Raw genomic sequence first — 15299 nt, forward strand, 5'->3', positions numbered from 1 at the left:
GACCCTCAGCGACGATAAATGACGCAGAATCGTTTCGTGGACTTACAACTTGGTTTATCGTGATCTAAATACCAATAAAAAATCTACAATCAATATCTGGAAATAAAAATTGCATGAGTTATTAACAATCAACTTTAATTTCGGAAAAATTGGCTTGTGAACTAAACTAAATAGTTGTCATTGTATTGTATATTGTCATTGACAATATTTGAATTATAAGCTTTTAAAAATGAGCTGAACTGGTGACCTACTTAGTGTCATACAAACCCCATCAATGTAATAAATTTAGTGATTAATACTGATTTATTAGCATACTTTATGAAATTAAGCAACATTAGGTACCAAATACACCTGATTTACCTACATTAGTTAATTTTGACAGAATTGACATTATTTTTCGTATAAATACTTTCAAATATTATTAACAAATGCCACTTATAGATAATATCTACAAAAGCCAGTGTATTATAGGCAACGGGACTGAAAGAAAGATTCATATTCATAATGCCCTCAATTTCAGTCGTTGTGAAGTCATTTCAAGTCATGATCAATATTATTATATCGACTCATTTTCAAAATGCGAGATGTATCGTGCAATTTAGTCATATTTTCCGCGACTTTTCAGTTGGTGCTTTGAATACGACAATTCCACAATATGTAAACCCTTCGTCATGTGTTACGGGATGTGACCATTATATTATCTCTGACCCATTAGCTGCACACCATGCCTATATAATTCACTGCCTAACAGTGAATAAAGAGTATACATTCAAAGGCGTATTTTTTCTTGGAAATACGTCAATTGACAATTATAAATTTAATAAGTTTCGTAGTCCAATATTACCGATTTATGCTGCTCATTCTATTTTTATCAAACTAGTTAAAAGCGATTTTGTTATCAGTGCTTTTGATAACTGGGAGTTGGATTCATACAGCGTTCTAAATCGTTGGAATATTTTAGAAAACAAGTTTGAAAATGACAATATCGACGACTTCTTTTCGAATAGGAGAAGGAAGCGTCTTGGAGGAGTGATGAAGTTTGTTGGAATAACAGACCAACTTCCAGTTATTCTTACATGTATAGATTTCTGCTTATTAATTGGTTATTTTTGTAATTTTTGTAAATTTTTTTAGCTATGTCAATGGGATCTGAGGTAATTCTGATGTTTGAGTTTGGAAAGTCAATGAATATGAGCGGCATAATCTGCCACGACTGTAAACCAACTGTGCCTATGTTTATTTTGGGTTAAACTTTATTAAATTGCACTAATTTAACCAAAATGGTTATCAATTTTATATTTGTAGGCTATTTGGGACGTCCGACTGGGGCTAGCACATACCCTGTTTCAAATTTGGATTTGAGTTTTCTGACACCCAAATCAAGATCATATATTAATTGGTTGGCACTGCTTCAAGTGTTTGAAGTAAAACTATGGATATTAATATTTTCCTGCTATGTTTTGATTGGATGTTACTTTTGGATGGAGAATATTATCAATCAGAATGTAAATTCTCCCAGATTTTTATCAATTACTGGTTTGTTTCTTCTTCAAGGACTAAATCATCGAAGCATATCACCCAATCTCCGAACGCGTTGCCTAATTGCGACAGTATTGGTTATAGCCGTTTTGGTATCGTCTATGTTTTCTTCGGGTGTTGTTCAAAAAATGATGACTGTTAGTTACGAAGGCGAGGTGCTGACCATTGAACAACTTGCTGATTCAGAACTCATGGTGCAATGGTCAAACAACCCGTTAAATTTTTTCGAATCCAACGCGTTTACGGAAGCTGAAGTTCGTGCATTTTCACGTTGGTCATTAACAAATTTTAAATTGCCTTATTATGAGAAAGCCATAGCACACTATGTCACTATTACAAGACGTATGTGTTCTTTTATGAAAATGTTTCGCTTATTAATTCATTCTTTATTTTTGTGTTTGTTTTTTTAGTATCTACATCGTTGAGCCGACACAATCTAAATATCCTCCCATTTGTAAGATCAATGAATTATTTTTTCCTAAAATCGTACAGTGCCATTTGCATATCCAGGTATGATTATATTCTATTCATTCCGTTTTTGGACAAATTTATATTGAGGTGCAAAGATGCTGGTTTGATGATTAAATGGGAATGGGATACATATATGTGTGAAAATAAAATAGGGCACTTACTTGAATATATGGATTCTCGTGAACCAGCGAGTGTGCCCACTATTTTACGGTTTAATCATGTGCGTGCTGTCTTTGGTATCTGGATTATTGGCAACATCATTGGAACACTGGCATTTGCTTTTGAAAAATTTTTGGTGATGACTTACTATACCATATTGCTCATTTAAAATGGTAACTTTACATGTGCCAGTTGACTATAAGTTGGCTATATAGTTAGTCTGCACTTCGTCTGATTTAGAGAAATGTTGGCATGTATCTCAATATGTATAAAATTACTCGCCTTTTTAATTTAACAGGAATAATACGTTGTTAAATAGTTTTCACATGATTGCAACTTGTTTTTAGTTGATATCGAATATGAAAAAAATTATATAATTGCTTCACGATATTATAAATAGTCTAGTATGAGTTACTGCATGAGTTAACTTATGATTTATATATTATTAAATCATTAATTCTATTGATTAAACCTGGGTTGTGATGTGATTCGATTAATGGGTTTGAAATATATCTTTAATAAAAGCACCCTGCATATTATAACTTTTTTGCCAGATTTATTGGAAAATTATTATGTAAAAAGTTATTGTGTAAAGAATTATCTAAAATCGTTTTTCCACAATTTTTAAATGATATATATTTAGATGATATATATCATTTATGATAGTTATAAACCCTGTTGCAATAATTGGAAATTTTTTAAAATTCCTGTTAATAATACATATGTACGATACGTACCTACTTACAAGTAGGTAGTACTTCTATGTAAAATTAACGATTGGTGCACAAAAAAATTAATTCAAACAATCCACCCTATCCTATCCAATGCTACCAAACAAATCACTCACACCATAACAATGTAATGACTATGCAACACGGAAAAAACAATACTTAATTTTTTTATGAACAATATAAATATCACCGCATGCTGAAATCTCATTAACACGTAAGTCATTATTAATATGTACAAAATCAGCCGAACCATGACTGGCTTCTACTAGAGCAGAAATTTCAAAAGAAATGCAACACAATGGGTATGTTTATGTTCATTTCCGTTTTTTATCAATCCCACAGAGAATATAGGGTAATTCGAATCAAGTTAATTAGTTTATATAATATTTTAATATAAATCATTAGGTAATAGACATTGCTTAATGTTATGTGACCAACGTTAACACCATCTCTGTTATTTTACTAATTATTTTATCGGCAATTTCAACAAAAATAAAGTTGAATAAATGCTCCATATATAAAAACGACGTAATGATGTACAATTAGATTATTATATAAGAATTATTACTCCAAGTACGCACGAGCGCAAACCGCAAATTAATGATATGTTATATTTTTTTGGATTGATGTTTTGTTATTAAATGGGCAATGTCTTCGTCTCAATTGGCGGCGCAGCGAGTAAAACTTTTACTGAATATTGCGTTTATTGTGCTTGGCGTTAGGTGAATACCGGCGAAATGGTGGAATGGGAATCGGGAACTCCATATATTTCGCTAGACGTCTAATTTCTTTCTCAGTTCAGATTAATCGTTGGTGCAGTTTCCTCCGAACTGATTTGGCGATTATTGTGTAAATAGTACGTGCATCTGCATGTGAGTAACTTTTAAAATATTAGATTCATAAATTTAAAAGATAATAACAAATTTTAATTAGAAATTGGTAATAATTGTGTATTAAAATAAGCTGTTAGAATTGTTTGCAAGGTGTCAACTTAAAATATTAAGCTAATTTTAAAGAGCAATTATCAACTTTGCACAAATAAGCAAATAGTTTGTTGCAATTCAGACAAGAGTTGTCAACCATTAGCAACCATCCATAACTGTAATTAATAGTGCAAACACTCACTGTCCAATTGCACGTATCATATGTCGAGAAGAGTTAGATAACCACCGCGCTAGGCATTTTCAAGACATTTCACAAATAAAACGATTACTTTTGAATTGCATTAAAGTTGATGTGAAAGCAGAAGAAAACACGCTGGCGACCTAGTGTCTGCAAACTAGACTTTTACTATTTGTTCAAACTAGCTGCATGGTTTTTCTTATTATGCTTCCTAAATAGGTACTAAAATCTGCGTAGGTGTTGGTGTAACTGCAATAACATTTGTTATTTAATTGTATAATCAAATTTTGTTGTTACTATTATTCAACGTTGGTTTTGTGGTATATTGCTTTTATGTAAATTCCAAATTTCAATTTAATTGAAATAAGGATTTATGATTTGGTTTGTATGAATGATGAAAAGAAAGTTGTCACTATAAACAACATATAAATTTGAAGTACAATGGGAAATACGTTAGGAAGAAATTTATGCAATATTATCAATTCAGTCAAAGCGGAAATGCAATAAATTCCTCTTAAACTTTCTTAATAATACTATAAATATTTTCGCAGAATCAAACGCAGAATTGTTTTTTTTTTTTGAAGATTGGTGCGTAAAACTTTTGTGATTATAAGTTATAACGTAACGCAGTTTTGTGTGAAAGTATTTCGTAACTTTTTAAATGCCAAAGATTAAATTTCAAACCTCTTCTGTCATGAGTTATATTTGTTTACTAAACAAATCTGACCTTTAACATTGAACTAACCTAACTTAACGTAACCACAAATATTTACATACAAACACGTACTGAATATCAAAAATCTCTAAACAAAACTTTTAGAAAATAAAATTTTTAATCAAATTGATATTTTAGATTAACTTTTGCCCATCGGTTAAAATTGGCACGCTGATCACAAAACGAAAACGTTTTCTTTTAATGAATCAAAGTTTCTCAACTTTTTGCGAATATATTTACGTAGCAATTAGTAAATATTTTATGAAAGTTTAATTATAAAAAGTAAACGATTAAATTATCATGAAACAATGAGAATGTACGGAAAGCAATAGCGGCACATAATAATTATGTAAAAATAATAAAAATGCATAATTTACTGCGTACTAAACGTTTACGTTTACATTATCAGTCCCTATATAATTTTAACCAAAACATTAAAAAACGAATTGTACAACTTCATAAATGTATGACTTTCAGGCACATAAACAACAATCTTAGATAATAGTAATTATCTTCGGACTTCGCCAAACATTACTTTTACTTATCGCTTTGCAAACCTTGCGTGTGTAACATTTCTTAACGAGTACATGTGCGTTTTAACACGGCACACTTTCATCAAACGCGACACCGAAGAAACAACCTGGCACTGAGCTCATTTGACGTTTCACTCTCTTTACGAGCTTTTAAGATTTGTTGTGTCATTATAGTCATTATGACATTTATTTTGTATATTATACCAATGACAACTTTGTATTTATATTGTATTGTGACAATCTTAATAGATACATCATGACATCGACCAAGTTAATCATGCCCAATCAAAACACGCGAAGTTCGAAGGACAAGGAAGCTGAGGAAGGGAATTTTTTGGATGTAGTGGCCAAAACTGCGGTGGATGAGCTTCGCGAAGATGAGGCTACACGTCGACAGTGTTTAGCACAATTTCGGGAATGGATTCAGAGCAATTCTGACATACAAAATTGTCTAATGGGTAAGAAAAATTTATATTTCTCATTCGAAATCTACAAAACATTTCTATGGGAACAATTAGATACTATATGGCGATAATCATTTGATACCTCTTCGACTCATAGTTTTTCAAGTACTAGTACGACTTATACTTAAAATTAAGCTTAGAGAAAAAAATGTGTTCTCAATTCGTAATTGTTTGCCGATTCTTAAGTTATTTTACAGCTGCAATTTACTAATGAAATAAGTGTTGCTTAAGATTGTTGTAATTCAGCTACTTACGATCGTTTACCAGCAACAAAGCTGTCACATTATGATCACTTTACAGACTACTATAAGCAATAAAAAATTAAATTTGACGGAGATAGAAGTTGATACAACAAAAACAATTACTATTTTTAAAGATTTGCCATTAAATATCACTATCAAACTATAAACTAACCAACATAATTTTTGTTACTACTCACATTAGATATTAGATAAGACTTAAAATAATGTTAGAAAAAACTTAATTTGTAAAAAGTAGTTTGCATACAATATTAATAATTAGATAATTTATAATTATTGGATCTATGAGCATGGTATCCGGAATATAAATACAAAATAGCCAAGGCAGTGATATTTACATTTGAATTGTAATTAATACTATGAAATTAAATATGCTAGGATATTTTTCAACAAAAGAAATCGCAGTGACATCACACTCAGATCTATTATGAAAGTTCTATTCGCTACTCTCTAAATGCTAATCATATAATATTCAAAGATTATACCTTGTATGTATGTTTGCAATTTAGATACAATTTAAAGGTAACCAGGTAAACAAGTAACAAAAAAAAACAATTTCTTTACGAAGGTACAAGACAAAATTTAACTCAACGATTTAGATAAAATATCAACACAATAGCTAAAATTTAGAATAATACTGAAGAAATGTTTATTATCCTAGATCCAAACTCTTTAGACGCAAATCTTTCTAACTTGGACATATTATTAATATCATAAACAAAACATCTCAGTATTATAAAATACGCGAATTATGACAGGTCTAGCAATTACCTAACTATTCGACAATTTTCACGAAAGTAGATAATTATAGATAACGTACGGATACATTCAGACGGATTGTTACTTTCCGAAAATTTTATAACCGTCCATAACTATAATCAATTTGCCACAAACAAAATAATATGAATTTTGACGAGTAAACGGAATGCAATAAATAATAAATAAAAAGAAAGTTTGATTTGCCCCTAAGACGCAAAGCACTAATTATTTTTTTATAAGCGGTACATAATATAATAATAGGTCATACCAACACTGTGATTGTAAAAGTTACATCATTTAACAAAAAAAACTTTGATGTTCTACGTAATTTATATATCATAGAGATTCATCTTCAACAGACAGATTTACACTTTAAGTACTGGTTTATTACTTGCGTGTTCAGGAGAATATTTTTTTGTGCACTTTTGTTCGTCGCAGAACACAACAACCAGGAAGTAGTATGATTGGATAAAGGTGAATGTTGTAACTTCTTCGTGCCCTGTGGAGGTTACACCACAGATGTGTGTTATGCAAACAGATTGCATAAGTTGCGCGCTCGCTTGCATTTTCAATTCGGTCGCGCATTGTATTAAATGCATCGCATTGCGGCGATAGATAAACGAGTTAGTATGTCAGTAAGTAATACATGCATGTGTGCGCTTGCAATCTGTAGACGATAGCTTCCTGCTTCGATTTCTACGCGCGCGAAAATTCAGCCTCGCCATGGCACAGCAAACACTGCTCAAGTATCTCAACTTTCGCAAGAAGTTCAAGCATATCTTCTACGACTTGGACTGCCAGGACGCGAAAATCCACGAGCTCGTCACGAATGGTTACATCTTTGCGAGCCCCTTCAGAGATAACAATGGGAGGCGTGTCATCTTGACTATTCCATGTAATGAATAAATTTTATATTGATACGTTGTTGAATTCGAAGTGAATTTATGAGAAACTCTTATGTGTATAGATAAATTGGATCCCAGTCGATATTCAAGTACAGATATGACTCGTGCTCACATGGTAACTTACGAGACATTGATCGACGAGGAAGAGAATCAAATTCTAGGGTTTAGTTACTTCGGGGACGGGGCCAACGTTACCATTCAACATGTTGCGATTTGGTCCATTACGGAGTTTGCAACTTTGATGAAATGGGGAGAGGTAATATTAAATATGGTTAACAATTGTTGTTGGGCCATTTTATTGAGCAGTTCACAAAGTTTCAATTAGGCACAAACCTATAACAGTTAAAATTGCAGTTTTTTACGCTGATAAACTCGAGATTAAGAGTTAAAATTGCATCTGATTTAATTTGTTTTCGCGTGACGTGAATTAACCATATAGTATTTCCAAACATGTTTTGCGGTATCGGCATTCGTATTTCCGGGTTTCATTTCATATTTTGCGTGGTTAGTATAATGCGTTATGCTTTGATATTTGGTTGACTTTCCTTCGGATTTGATTAAGTAGTTGTACCGAGATTAGTCATTGCCATAGTTACAATTTACAATTCTATACTTTTTATAAATATAATAAATTGTCGAATTTCGGTGCGTTTTACAATTAGTCGCCGACTATACTAAAATATGTCAACATCTAGTACTAATAATGTAATGAAATTTATATATTTTCTCTTTTAGCAATCTTGCCCAATGCGTCATAAGGTTCTTCACATTATCAACTTACTGCCCGCATTCAAATACGTGGTCGAATTTGGAGCGTCCCGAGTAAGCCCAAAACTGCGTGATCGCTTAAAGATCCATAACTCAATTAGCGAAATGCATGAATCACTTCCATCAATTGTTCTTCCAAAAGAATATGGCGGCGTTATGCCAATGGCCGATATGATTGAGTTGTGGAAAAAGGAGTTGGCTGCCAAGCGCGACCGTTTACTATCTTATGATGCAATGAATTTATTGTCGGATAGAGGAATTATTCGCCGAAGAAATCAACCCGGCGGTGGGGAAATTTCTGAAATGCAGGGCAGCTTCAGAAAACTAGAGGTTGACTAATGCTAAGAATTATCATGTTGGTTTGTTATTTGATTCCAGTTGTTTTGTGAGCTAGAAAAACTAAAGTATTGTAGTGAATTTTAGCACTATGTTGTAGTATTTTTATACTTTTTACTATTTTCAATTTTTATATAAAAACACAATAATAATAAAGTGATAGATATTTGGAATTACTGCTTACATTTGCTTTAAATTGCTTTGTGTATGTTTTCCTTTGTGAAGTATTGGTTTTTGCTACATCTTTTTACCGAAGACTGGAGTTTCAAATCATCAAAGAAAACGCAGTTTACTTTTATCAAGGGTTTCAATAATTCTTTGAACAAATTTCAAAATAAATGTACGGTATTCGTCGACACTGCGCATGCGCACCTCGCAAAATCATATTGGTTTCGAAGTGCGGTGTGCGAGGTTGTTATTGCCGGTATCTTAAAAATTGTAAATTATTTTACAAAGAAACGGGTGACAGAAATTGATCCCATTGCAGAAAATATATAAATACACCCCAAAGAGAAAATAAAATGAGGTCAGTTATACACAAACCCTTCAATTTCCTTAAAATTAAATGATAATTTGTTGTTATTTTAGGTTAAGTGTGGATGGTTTGATTGTTTATTTCCCATATGATTACATATATCCTGAACAATATGCATACATGTGTGAACTTAAGAGAGCACTTGATGCAAAGGTAATTAATTTTTTATTTTGTAAATAGAATTACTTAATTCATATTTTTTCTTTTTTGGATTTAATTTGTTGCATGTGGTGTTACTGCTTTGTTTATGGTGGGACATATTTTGAAGCATATTAATGTATCCACCAAAACATGCTACAATTAAAACTAAAATCTATCATTCAGGTTCAGAATATATTTTATATAATTCTTGTGACTATTTAGGGCCATTGTTTACTGGAGATGCCTTCTGGTACTGGCAAAACAACTACATTATTGTCTTTAATTGTTGCCTACATGTTGGAGCATCCATTTGATGTCCGGAAACTTATTTATTGCTCTCGTACAGTACCAGAAATTGAGAAAGTCATGGAGGAGTTAAAGAAATTGTTAGAATTTTACGAAAAAGAGAACGGCGAGTATCCAAATTTAACCGGCTTGGTATTGACATCAAGAAAGAATTTATGCATTCATCCAGAGGTAACATGATACTCTCGAAAATTAAATTATGATGCTGTAACTCTAAAAATCTATTAAAGGTTAGCACGGAAAAAGAAGGAAAAATTGTAGATGGAAGGTGTCATTCACTAACAGCACAATATATTAGAGACAGACACAATTATGATGAAACTACACCAGTTTGTCAGTATTATGAAGGTTTTGCTTTAGATGGTAAAGAGAGTAATTTACCTTATGGAGTTTACACTATTGATGATTTGAAGATGTATGGAAGGAAAAAAAATTGGTGTCCTTACTTCTTAGCTCGATTTGCTGTAAGTCTTTTTTTTATTACGGATTTTACAGTTGATAATTGTTTCCTTCCAGATTATCCATGCAAATATTGTTGTGTACAGTTATCACTATCTGCTAGACCCTAAAATTGCAGATGTTGTTTCAAAGGAAATGGCTCGGGAATCGGTAGTTATTTTTGATGAGGCCCACAACATCGATAATGTATGCATTGATTCTATGAGTGTAAAGATTAATCGTCGTATTATCGAAAAGTCTTCGGCTAATATTACTTTGTTGGAGAAAACTATTGCAGAGTAAGTAAATGTATAATGTTAACTAACGAATATTTAAATTTTATGTTTAGGAGTTATATTTACATTACATATTTAAATTCCAAGTTGTAAAATGAGAAATGATGTGAATTATTATGAGCGCGTTGTGACTGGGTGATTGTCATATACGCCCAACTGTGAACAAAAATGTTGTTACAAATTACTTTTCTTACTTCTTTACTTCGTTTTTTACTTTTTATTAATATGGAAATTACATTGTATTTTTGTTATTCTAGAATGAGAGAAGATGATCAAAATAAATTACAAGATGAGTATCAAAAACTTGTTCAAGGATTAAGGGATGCGAGTACCGCACGCGAAACTGACGTTATCCTAGCCAATCCAGTTTTACCAGATGAAATATTAAATGGTATAATTTAATTGAAACAGTTCATCCATGAATTACCTGCTAATATTTTTTTAGAGGTTGTACCTGGAAATATAAGAAATGCAGAGCATTTTGTATCGTTTTTAAAACGATTTATCGAATATTTAAAGACTCGTTTAAGAGTGCAACATGTTGTACAAGAATCTCCTGCAGGCTTTCTTAAAGATGTACAAAGCAAAGTGTGTATAGAACGCAAACCTTTACGGTTTTGTGCTGAAAGGTATTTTTTCTTGATGTGATAGTACTTTTGGTTTTAATGTTATTTTATAGATTATCTTCACTATTAAAAACTCTTGAAATTGCTGACCTGGCAGACTTCAGTCCTTTGGTTTTAATAACTCACTTAGCCACTCTGGTCTCAACATACACGAAGGGATTTACAATAATCGTCGAACCATTTGACGACAAAACACCCACAGTCTCAAATCCAGTTTTATATTTTAGTTGCTTAGATTCTTCAATTGCCATCAAACCGGTTTTTGATCGATTCCAATCGGTGGTTATCACTTCCGGTACATTATCTCCGTTGGATATGTATCCGAAAATATTGAACTTTCATCCTGTTATTATGTCGTCGTTCACTATGACATTAGCCCGGCCGTGCTTATTACCAATGGTAATATTATTACAGAATGTTTTCTCAATATTGAATATTTCTATATTTATAGATTGTGTCGAAAGGCAATGATCAAGTTGCTATTTCATCAAAGTTTGAAACACGTGAAGATATAGCAGTGATAAGAAATTATGGCCAACTTTTAGTGGAGGTAATGTTTACTCTCAATTTAAGTTCTATATGAAAATTTGATTTGTATGTTTAGATTGCCGCTAACGTTCCTGATGGCGTCGTCTGTTTCTTTACATCATATTTATATTTGGAATCAGTTGTGGCAAGTTGGTATGATCAGGGTGTGATAGATAGTTTGCAACGATACAAATTGTTGTTTATTGAAACACAAGATTCTGCAGAGACAAGTTTTGCACTAATGTATTATATCAAGGTAGATCACTTTTAATGAGATGACACTTTCGACATTTACTAAAGTTATTTAAATGTAGGCATGTGAATCCGGCAGAGGAGCAGTTTTGTTATCAGTCGCGAGAGGTAAAGTATCAGAAGGAGTAGATTTTGACCATCATCTTGGACGTGCTGTACTTATGTTTGGAATTCCATACGTTTACACGCAATCTCGAATTTTGAAAGCTAGATTGGATTATTTACGAGATCAGTTTCAAGTCAGTCCACTCTTTCAAAATAATTGCAATATTTTAAGTACTAATCATTTTGTAGATAAAAGAAAATGATTTCCTCACTTTTGACGCAATGAGACATGCTGCACAGTGCGTTGGGCGCGTAATTCGAGGAAAAACCGACTACGGTATTATGATATTTGCTGATAAGCGATTTTCACGTGCAGATAAACGCTCCAAGCTGCCTAAGTGGATCCAGGAACATTTGAAAGATTCATATTGTAATCTGTCCACCGAGGAATCAGTACAGGTACATTTATTTGTTAGTTTTAGCTTTTCAAATTACATTTACTTATTGTTGTAGATGGCCAAACGTTGGTTGCGCCAAATGGCACAACCATTCACAAGAGAAGATCAGCTTGGGGTTTCGCTCTTAACTCTTGAACAACTTGAGAATATGGAAGCCAGTAAGATTGAGAAACAAGCTCAGCAAATGTAATTATTTTGAAACTTTATAGAACAATGTTTTAAATACATTTAACAATTTATTTTGTACCATGTTTAAAAATATGACATTGTCTTTTGTCATTCTTTTCTTTTTAGCTGTGTAATTTATGCATAACGTATCGTTATTATTTTGCACCACTTTTATATTTTATCCCAGATGTAAAAGTATGTCTGTCGCCCTGCAGTAAAACAATCCTGACATTACGTCACGTATACATATTTGGATATCGCCAAGCTTCCAAAAGTTAAAAAATGATTATACGCAAATTCCTGAATTTGATTCAGTCTCCTTTTATTTCTTAATTGGAAGCTACGATTTGTTTACACTCTGCCATGAATAATTTATGCACTCGGTGCGCACTTGCGTTTTTTACCAAAAGTGTGATGAATGTTGCACAAACATGCGCGTATATAACTCAATCATAAACTATCCTTTCATCGGCGGCTTTTATCCGCGTCGCCTATTTTTAAATGCGGCAAGATTAAGTGTTAATAATTCATAGTAGGAGTAGCAATGCGTACAAATATAGTATCGGTTGTTGTATACAGAGAGTTTTCCCAGCGGACGCACATCTGGATCCAATGAGAGCAAGAGAAATGGATTTTTTGTTGCACCGTACGAAAGGGGAGAAGTTTATTTTCATCTCGGCGAAACAAAACGCTTGCATCCTTCACACGCTCACGTAAATTTAAACTAATTCGCTCACCATCTCGAAAACCGATCGGTATATGAAAAATACTTGCAATATACAATATGATCTAACTTTCACGTCATGTGCTTTGAATTAAGTAGTTCAATTGCCTTCGAAACACTTAATTCCTGCAGTTATTAAAATACATGCAATTCCATCTTATATTGGATGTCTTGATATAGTTTAATTTATTAACTTATTTCAAGTCGGAAACACACTGTAAGCATTTAGATCTCTTTAAATAGCAAACGCGTTATAAGTTTTGGAGCTCATTGATTCATTTCGACCATCCCTGTTTAACGACGCTTCCGTAATACCTTCTTGAAATCATAAACCTTTAAACTTTAATTGCAGTTTAGAATTAGCGCATCGCGTCAAAGTTGCTTCTTATTAGCTCCGGCGGGTGAGGCGTAATTTATAGACACTTTTTCTGTCGGTTTTCGACGTCCGGGACGCGTTTACGATCGAATTGCCGAATTTATTTCGAAACGGCTTGCGTTCGTTCATATCCATAACGACCATCCGTATTTCATTAGTATTAATGGTCACATAATAATATTACGTTTCGCGGAAAACTAGTGTTCACTTGAAAGAGCTCGCCAAGAGAAAATTGTGTCAAACAGTCCTGAATAAATTAAAACGTTGGTTGTTTCAGGTTCATAAGGAAGCGAATATTACCAATTATCTTACAAATAAGGTTAATATTATAAGAAGGAGTTCATACAAGATTTACGAGTACATTAAATCCAATAAAAAACTGAAAATCAGAACCCTAGCAAACTACTAGAAAATGAGGGCATCATGTAGAATCTAAGCAATGCTACGTCCACTCTTGATGTTTCTTGATGTTTGCTACAACCATGAGAACAAACTCGAATGTGATACTATTTTTAGGATACGTATTCAGCGACGTGGAGTAGTTAGCCGCAAACGTTAAAGTGATGCCTTGCACACTTTTCTAGCGCCACACAAGACAAAGTACTTCATCTACTCCTATTGGATTCCTGGCGACCGACTCTTCAATATTATCCTCAAGGCGCTCAAGACACCCTTCGTCGCGCAGGCATTCCGATACTGGGAAATGAATGTGAGAAATGAGGATGAGGACTTGGTCGAGTGTGTGCAGTCTGCACTCTTTAGAAGTTGTACCTACTCGTGTTCGCGTTCGGGTTGCTCGCGGTTATTCCAGTTGTTAAGCCCCACAACTTTGTGTTGCTCTTGACATGCACACACTGGGCTCCGTTGTTGTTGGCACTACAGTCGCGACGAGCCCGCCGGTAGCAATGAAGACGTCATCACGACCCAGTGAAAGATTTCCGACAATATCTCATACTTTTGACGCTGGAAGCGATTTTAAGCTTCTCTTGTTTTAGTTTACGGCAGGCATATTGCAGTCGTCACGTTGCAATTGCAGTCGCACACTTAAGGCGCGCATCCTCCACGCAATACCTAAAAGCATAAATATGTCAATGTTTTCGTTACTTTGGAGTTCGAGATTCAGAAGTCTTAAGAAAGCTATTGCGGTTTAATTAGTGTAATAGATTACGTTGGTTTTGTTTGTTCAAGAGAGCAAATTTTACTGATGTTTGTTTAGAGTTTTTTAGTCATATTATATTATTCTACAATCGATTACTATAGAAATTGATCTTTTCTGTGTGCAACAGTTTTGTGCCAGTGTATTGTATGATTAGTATTAAAAATAGCTATAAGTGATCTTAACTTCAAGTTCAGAAGCTCGAAAATAAGATTTTTACCCGGAATAACACAGATATATTTACGATAAATATTTAACAATCATATTACTTTGATGATTTAGTCTTGATGTTTATAAGGTTGATGTAATTGAAATTTTAAGTGATTTGAATACTAAAGGAGATGATGGATTTTGGCTTGGAAAAATTAGACACTTATACACTTATCCTTATATACCTAGATAAATGAATTTACACTCTTTGCTAATTATGTCCAACTTTCTATTTTTATTTCGATTCAAAATTAAATTGAGGAGTTTTGGAAGTTGAT

The 15299-nt window shown here is 33.1% G+C and overlaps 3 protein-coding genes across 6 annotated transcripts; all 3 read left to right on the top strand.

Moving 5' to 3' along the window:
- Positions 1–941: 941 nt before the first annotated feature.
- Positions 942–2693, top strand: LOC135793822 (uncharacterized). Of its 3 annotated transcripts, XM_065304932.1 has the most exons (5): positions 948–1078; positions 1135–1245; positions 1306–1881; positions 1950–1993; positions 2050–2693. In XM_065304932.1, the coding sequence occupies exons 1-5, from the start codon at positions 1033–1035 to the stop codon at positions 2053–2055; spliced, it is 783 nt and encodes a 260-aa protein (XP_065161004.1). In that variant the 5' UTR covers positions 948–1032; the 3' UTR covers positions 2056–2693. The 3 variants fall into 3 exon arrangements, 2 of the variants coding, with proteins under 2 accessions (XP_065161004.1, XP_065161003.1); XR_010548724.1 differs by having other exon boundaries at positions 942–1078; positions 1135–1154; positions 1950–2693; XM_065304931.1 differs by having other exon boundaries at positions 1950–2693.
- A 1007-nt stretch (positions 2694–3700) lies between these two features.
- LOC135793657 (alpha-tocopherol transfer protein-like) lies at positions 3701–8935 on the top strand. Of its 2 annotated transcripts, none has more exons than XM_065304692.1 (5): positions 3701–3772; positions 5520–5728; positions 7427–7648; positions 7721–7914; positions 8394–8935. In XM_065304692.1, the coding sequence occupies exons 2-5, from the start codon at positions 5527–5529 to the stop codon at positions 8763–8765; spliced, it is 990 nt and encodes a 329-aa protein (XP_065160764.1). In that variant the 5' UTR covers positions 3701–3772; positions 5520–5526; the 3' UTR covers positions 8766–8935. The 2 variants fall into 2 exon arrangements, with proteins under 2 accessions (XP_065160764.1, XP_065160763.1); XM_065304691.1 differs by lacking the exon at positions 3701–3772 and adding an exon at positions 4990–5053.
- Positions 8936–9149: 214 nt separating this feature from the next.
- Positions 9150–12648, top strand: Xpd (general transcription and DNA repair factor IIH helicase subunit Xpd). Its single transcript, XM_065305444.1, has 13 exons — positions 9150–9288; positions 9351–9450; positions 9661–9915; positions 9975–10208; positions 10261–10481; positions 10736–10869; positions 10924–11107; positions 11158–11503; positions 11556–11654; positions 11709–11888; positions 11947–12123; positions 12179–12388; positions 12443–12648. Exons 1-13 carry the CDS (start codon positions 9284–9286, stop codon positions 12575–12577), a joined length of 2280 nt encoding a protein of 759 aa, XP_065161516.1. The 5' UTR covers positions 9150–9283; the 3' UTR covers positions 12578–12648.
- Positions 12649–15299: the final 2651 nt, after the last annotated feature.

The sequence above is a fragment of the Atheta coriaria genome, unplaced genomic scaffold (assembly GCF_025399875.1).
Source record: "Atheta coriaria isolate IRGN ID8LTWV9N9 unplaced genomic scaffold, Caltech_Dcor_3.1 hic_scaffold_6_pilon, whole genome shotgun sequence".
Lineage (NCBI taxonomy): Eukaryota > Metazoa > Arthropoda > Insecta > Coleoptera > Staphylinidae > Dalotia > Dalotia coriaria.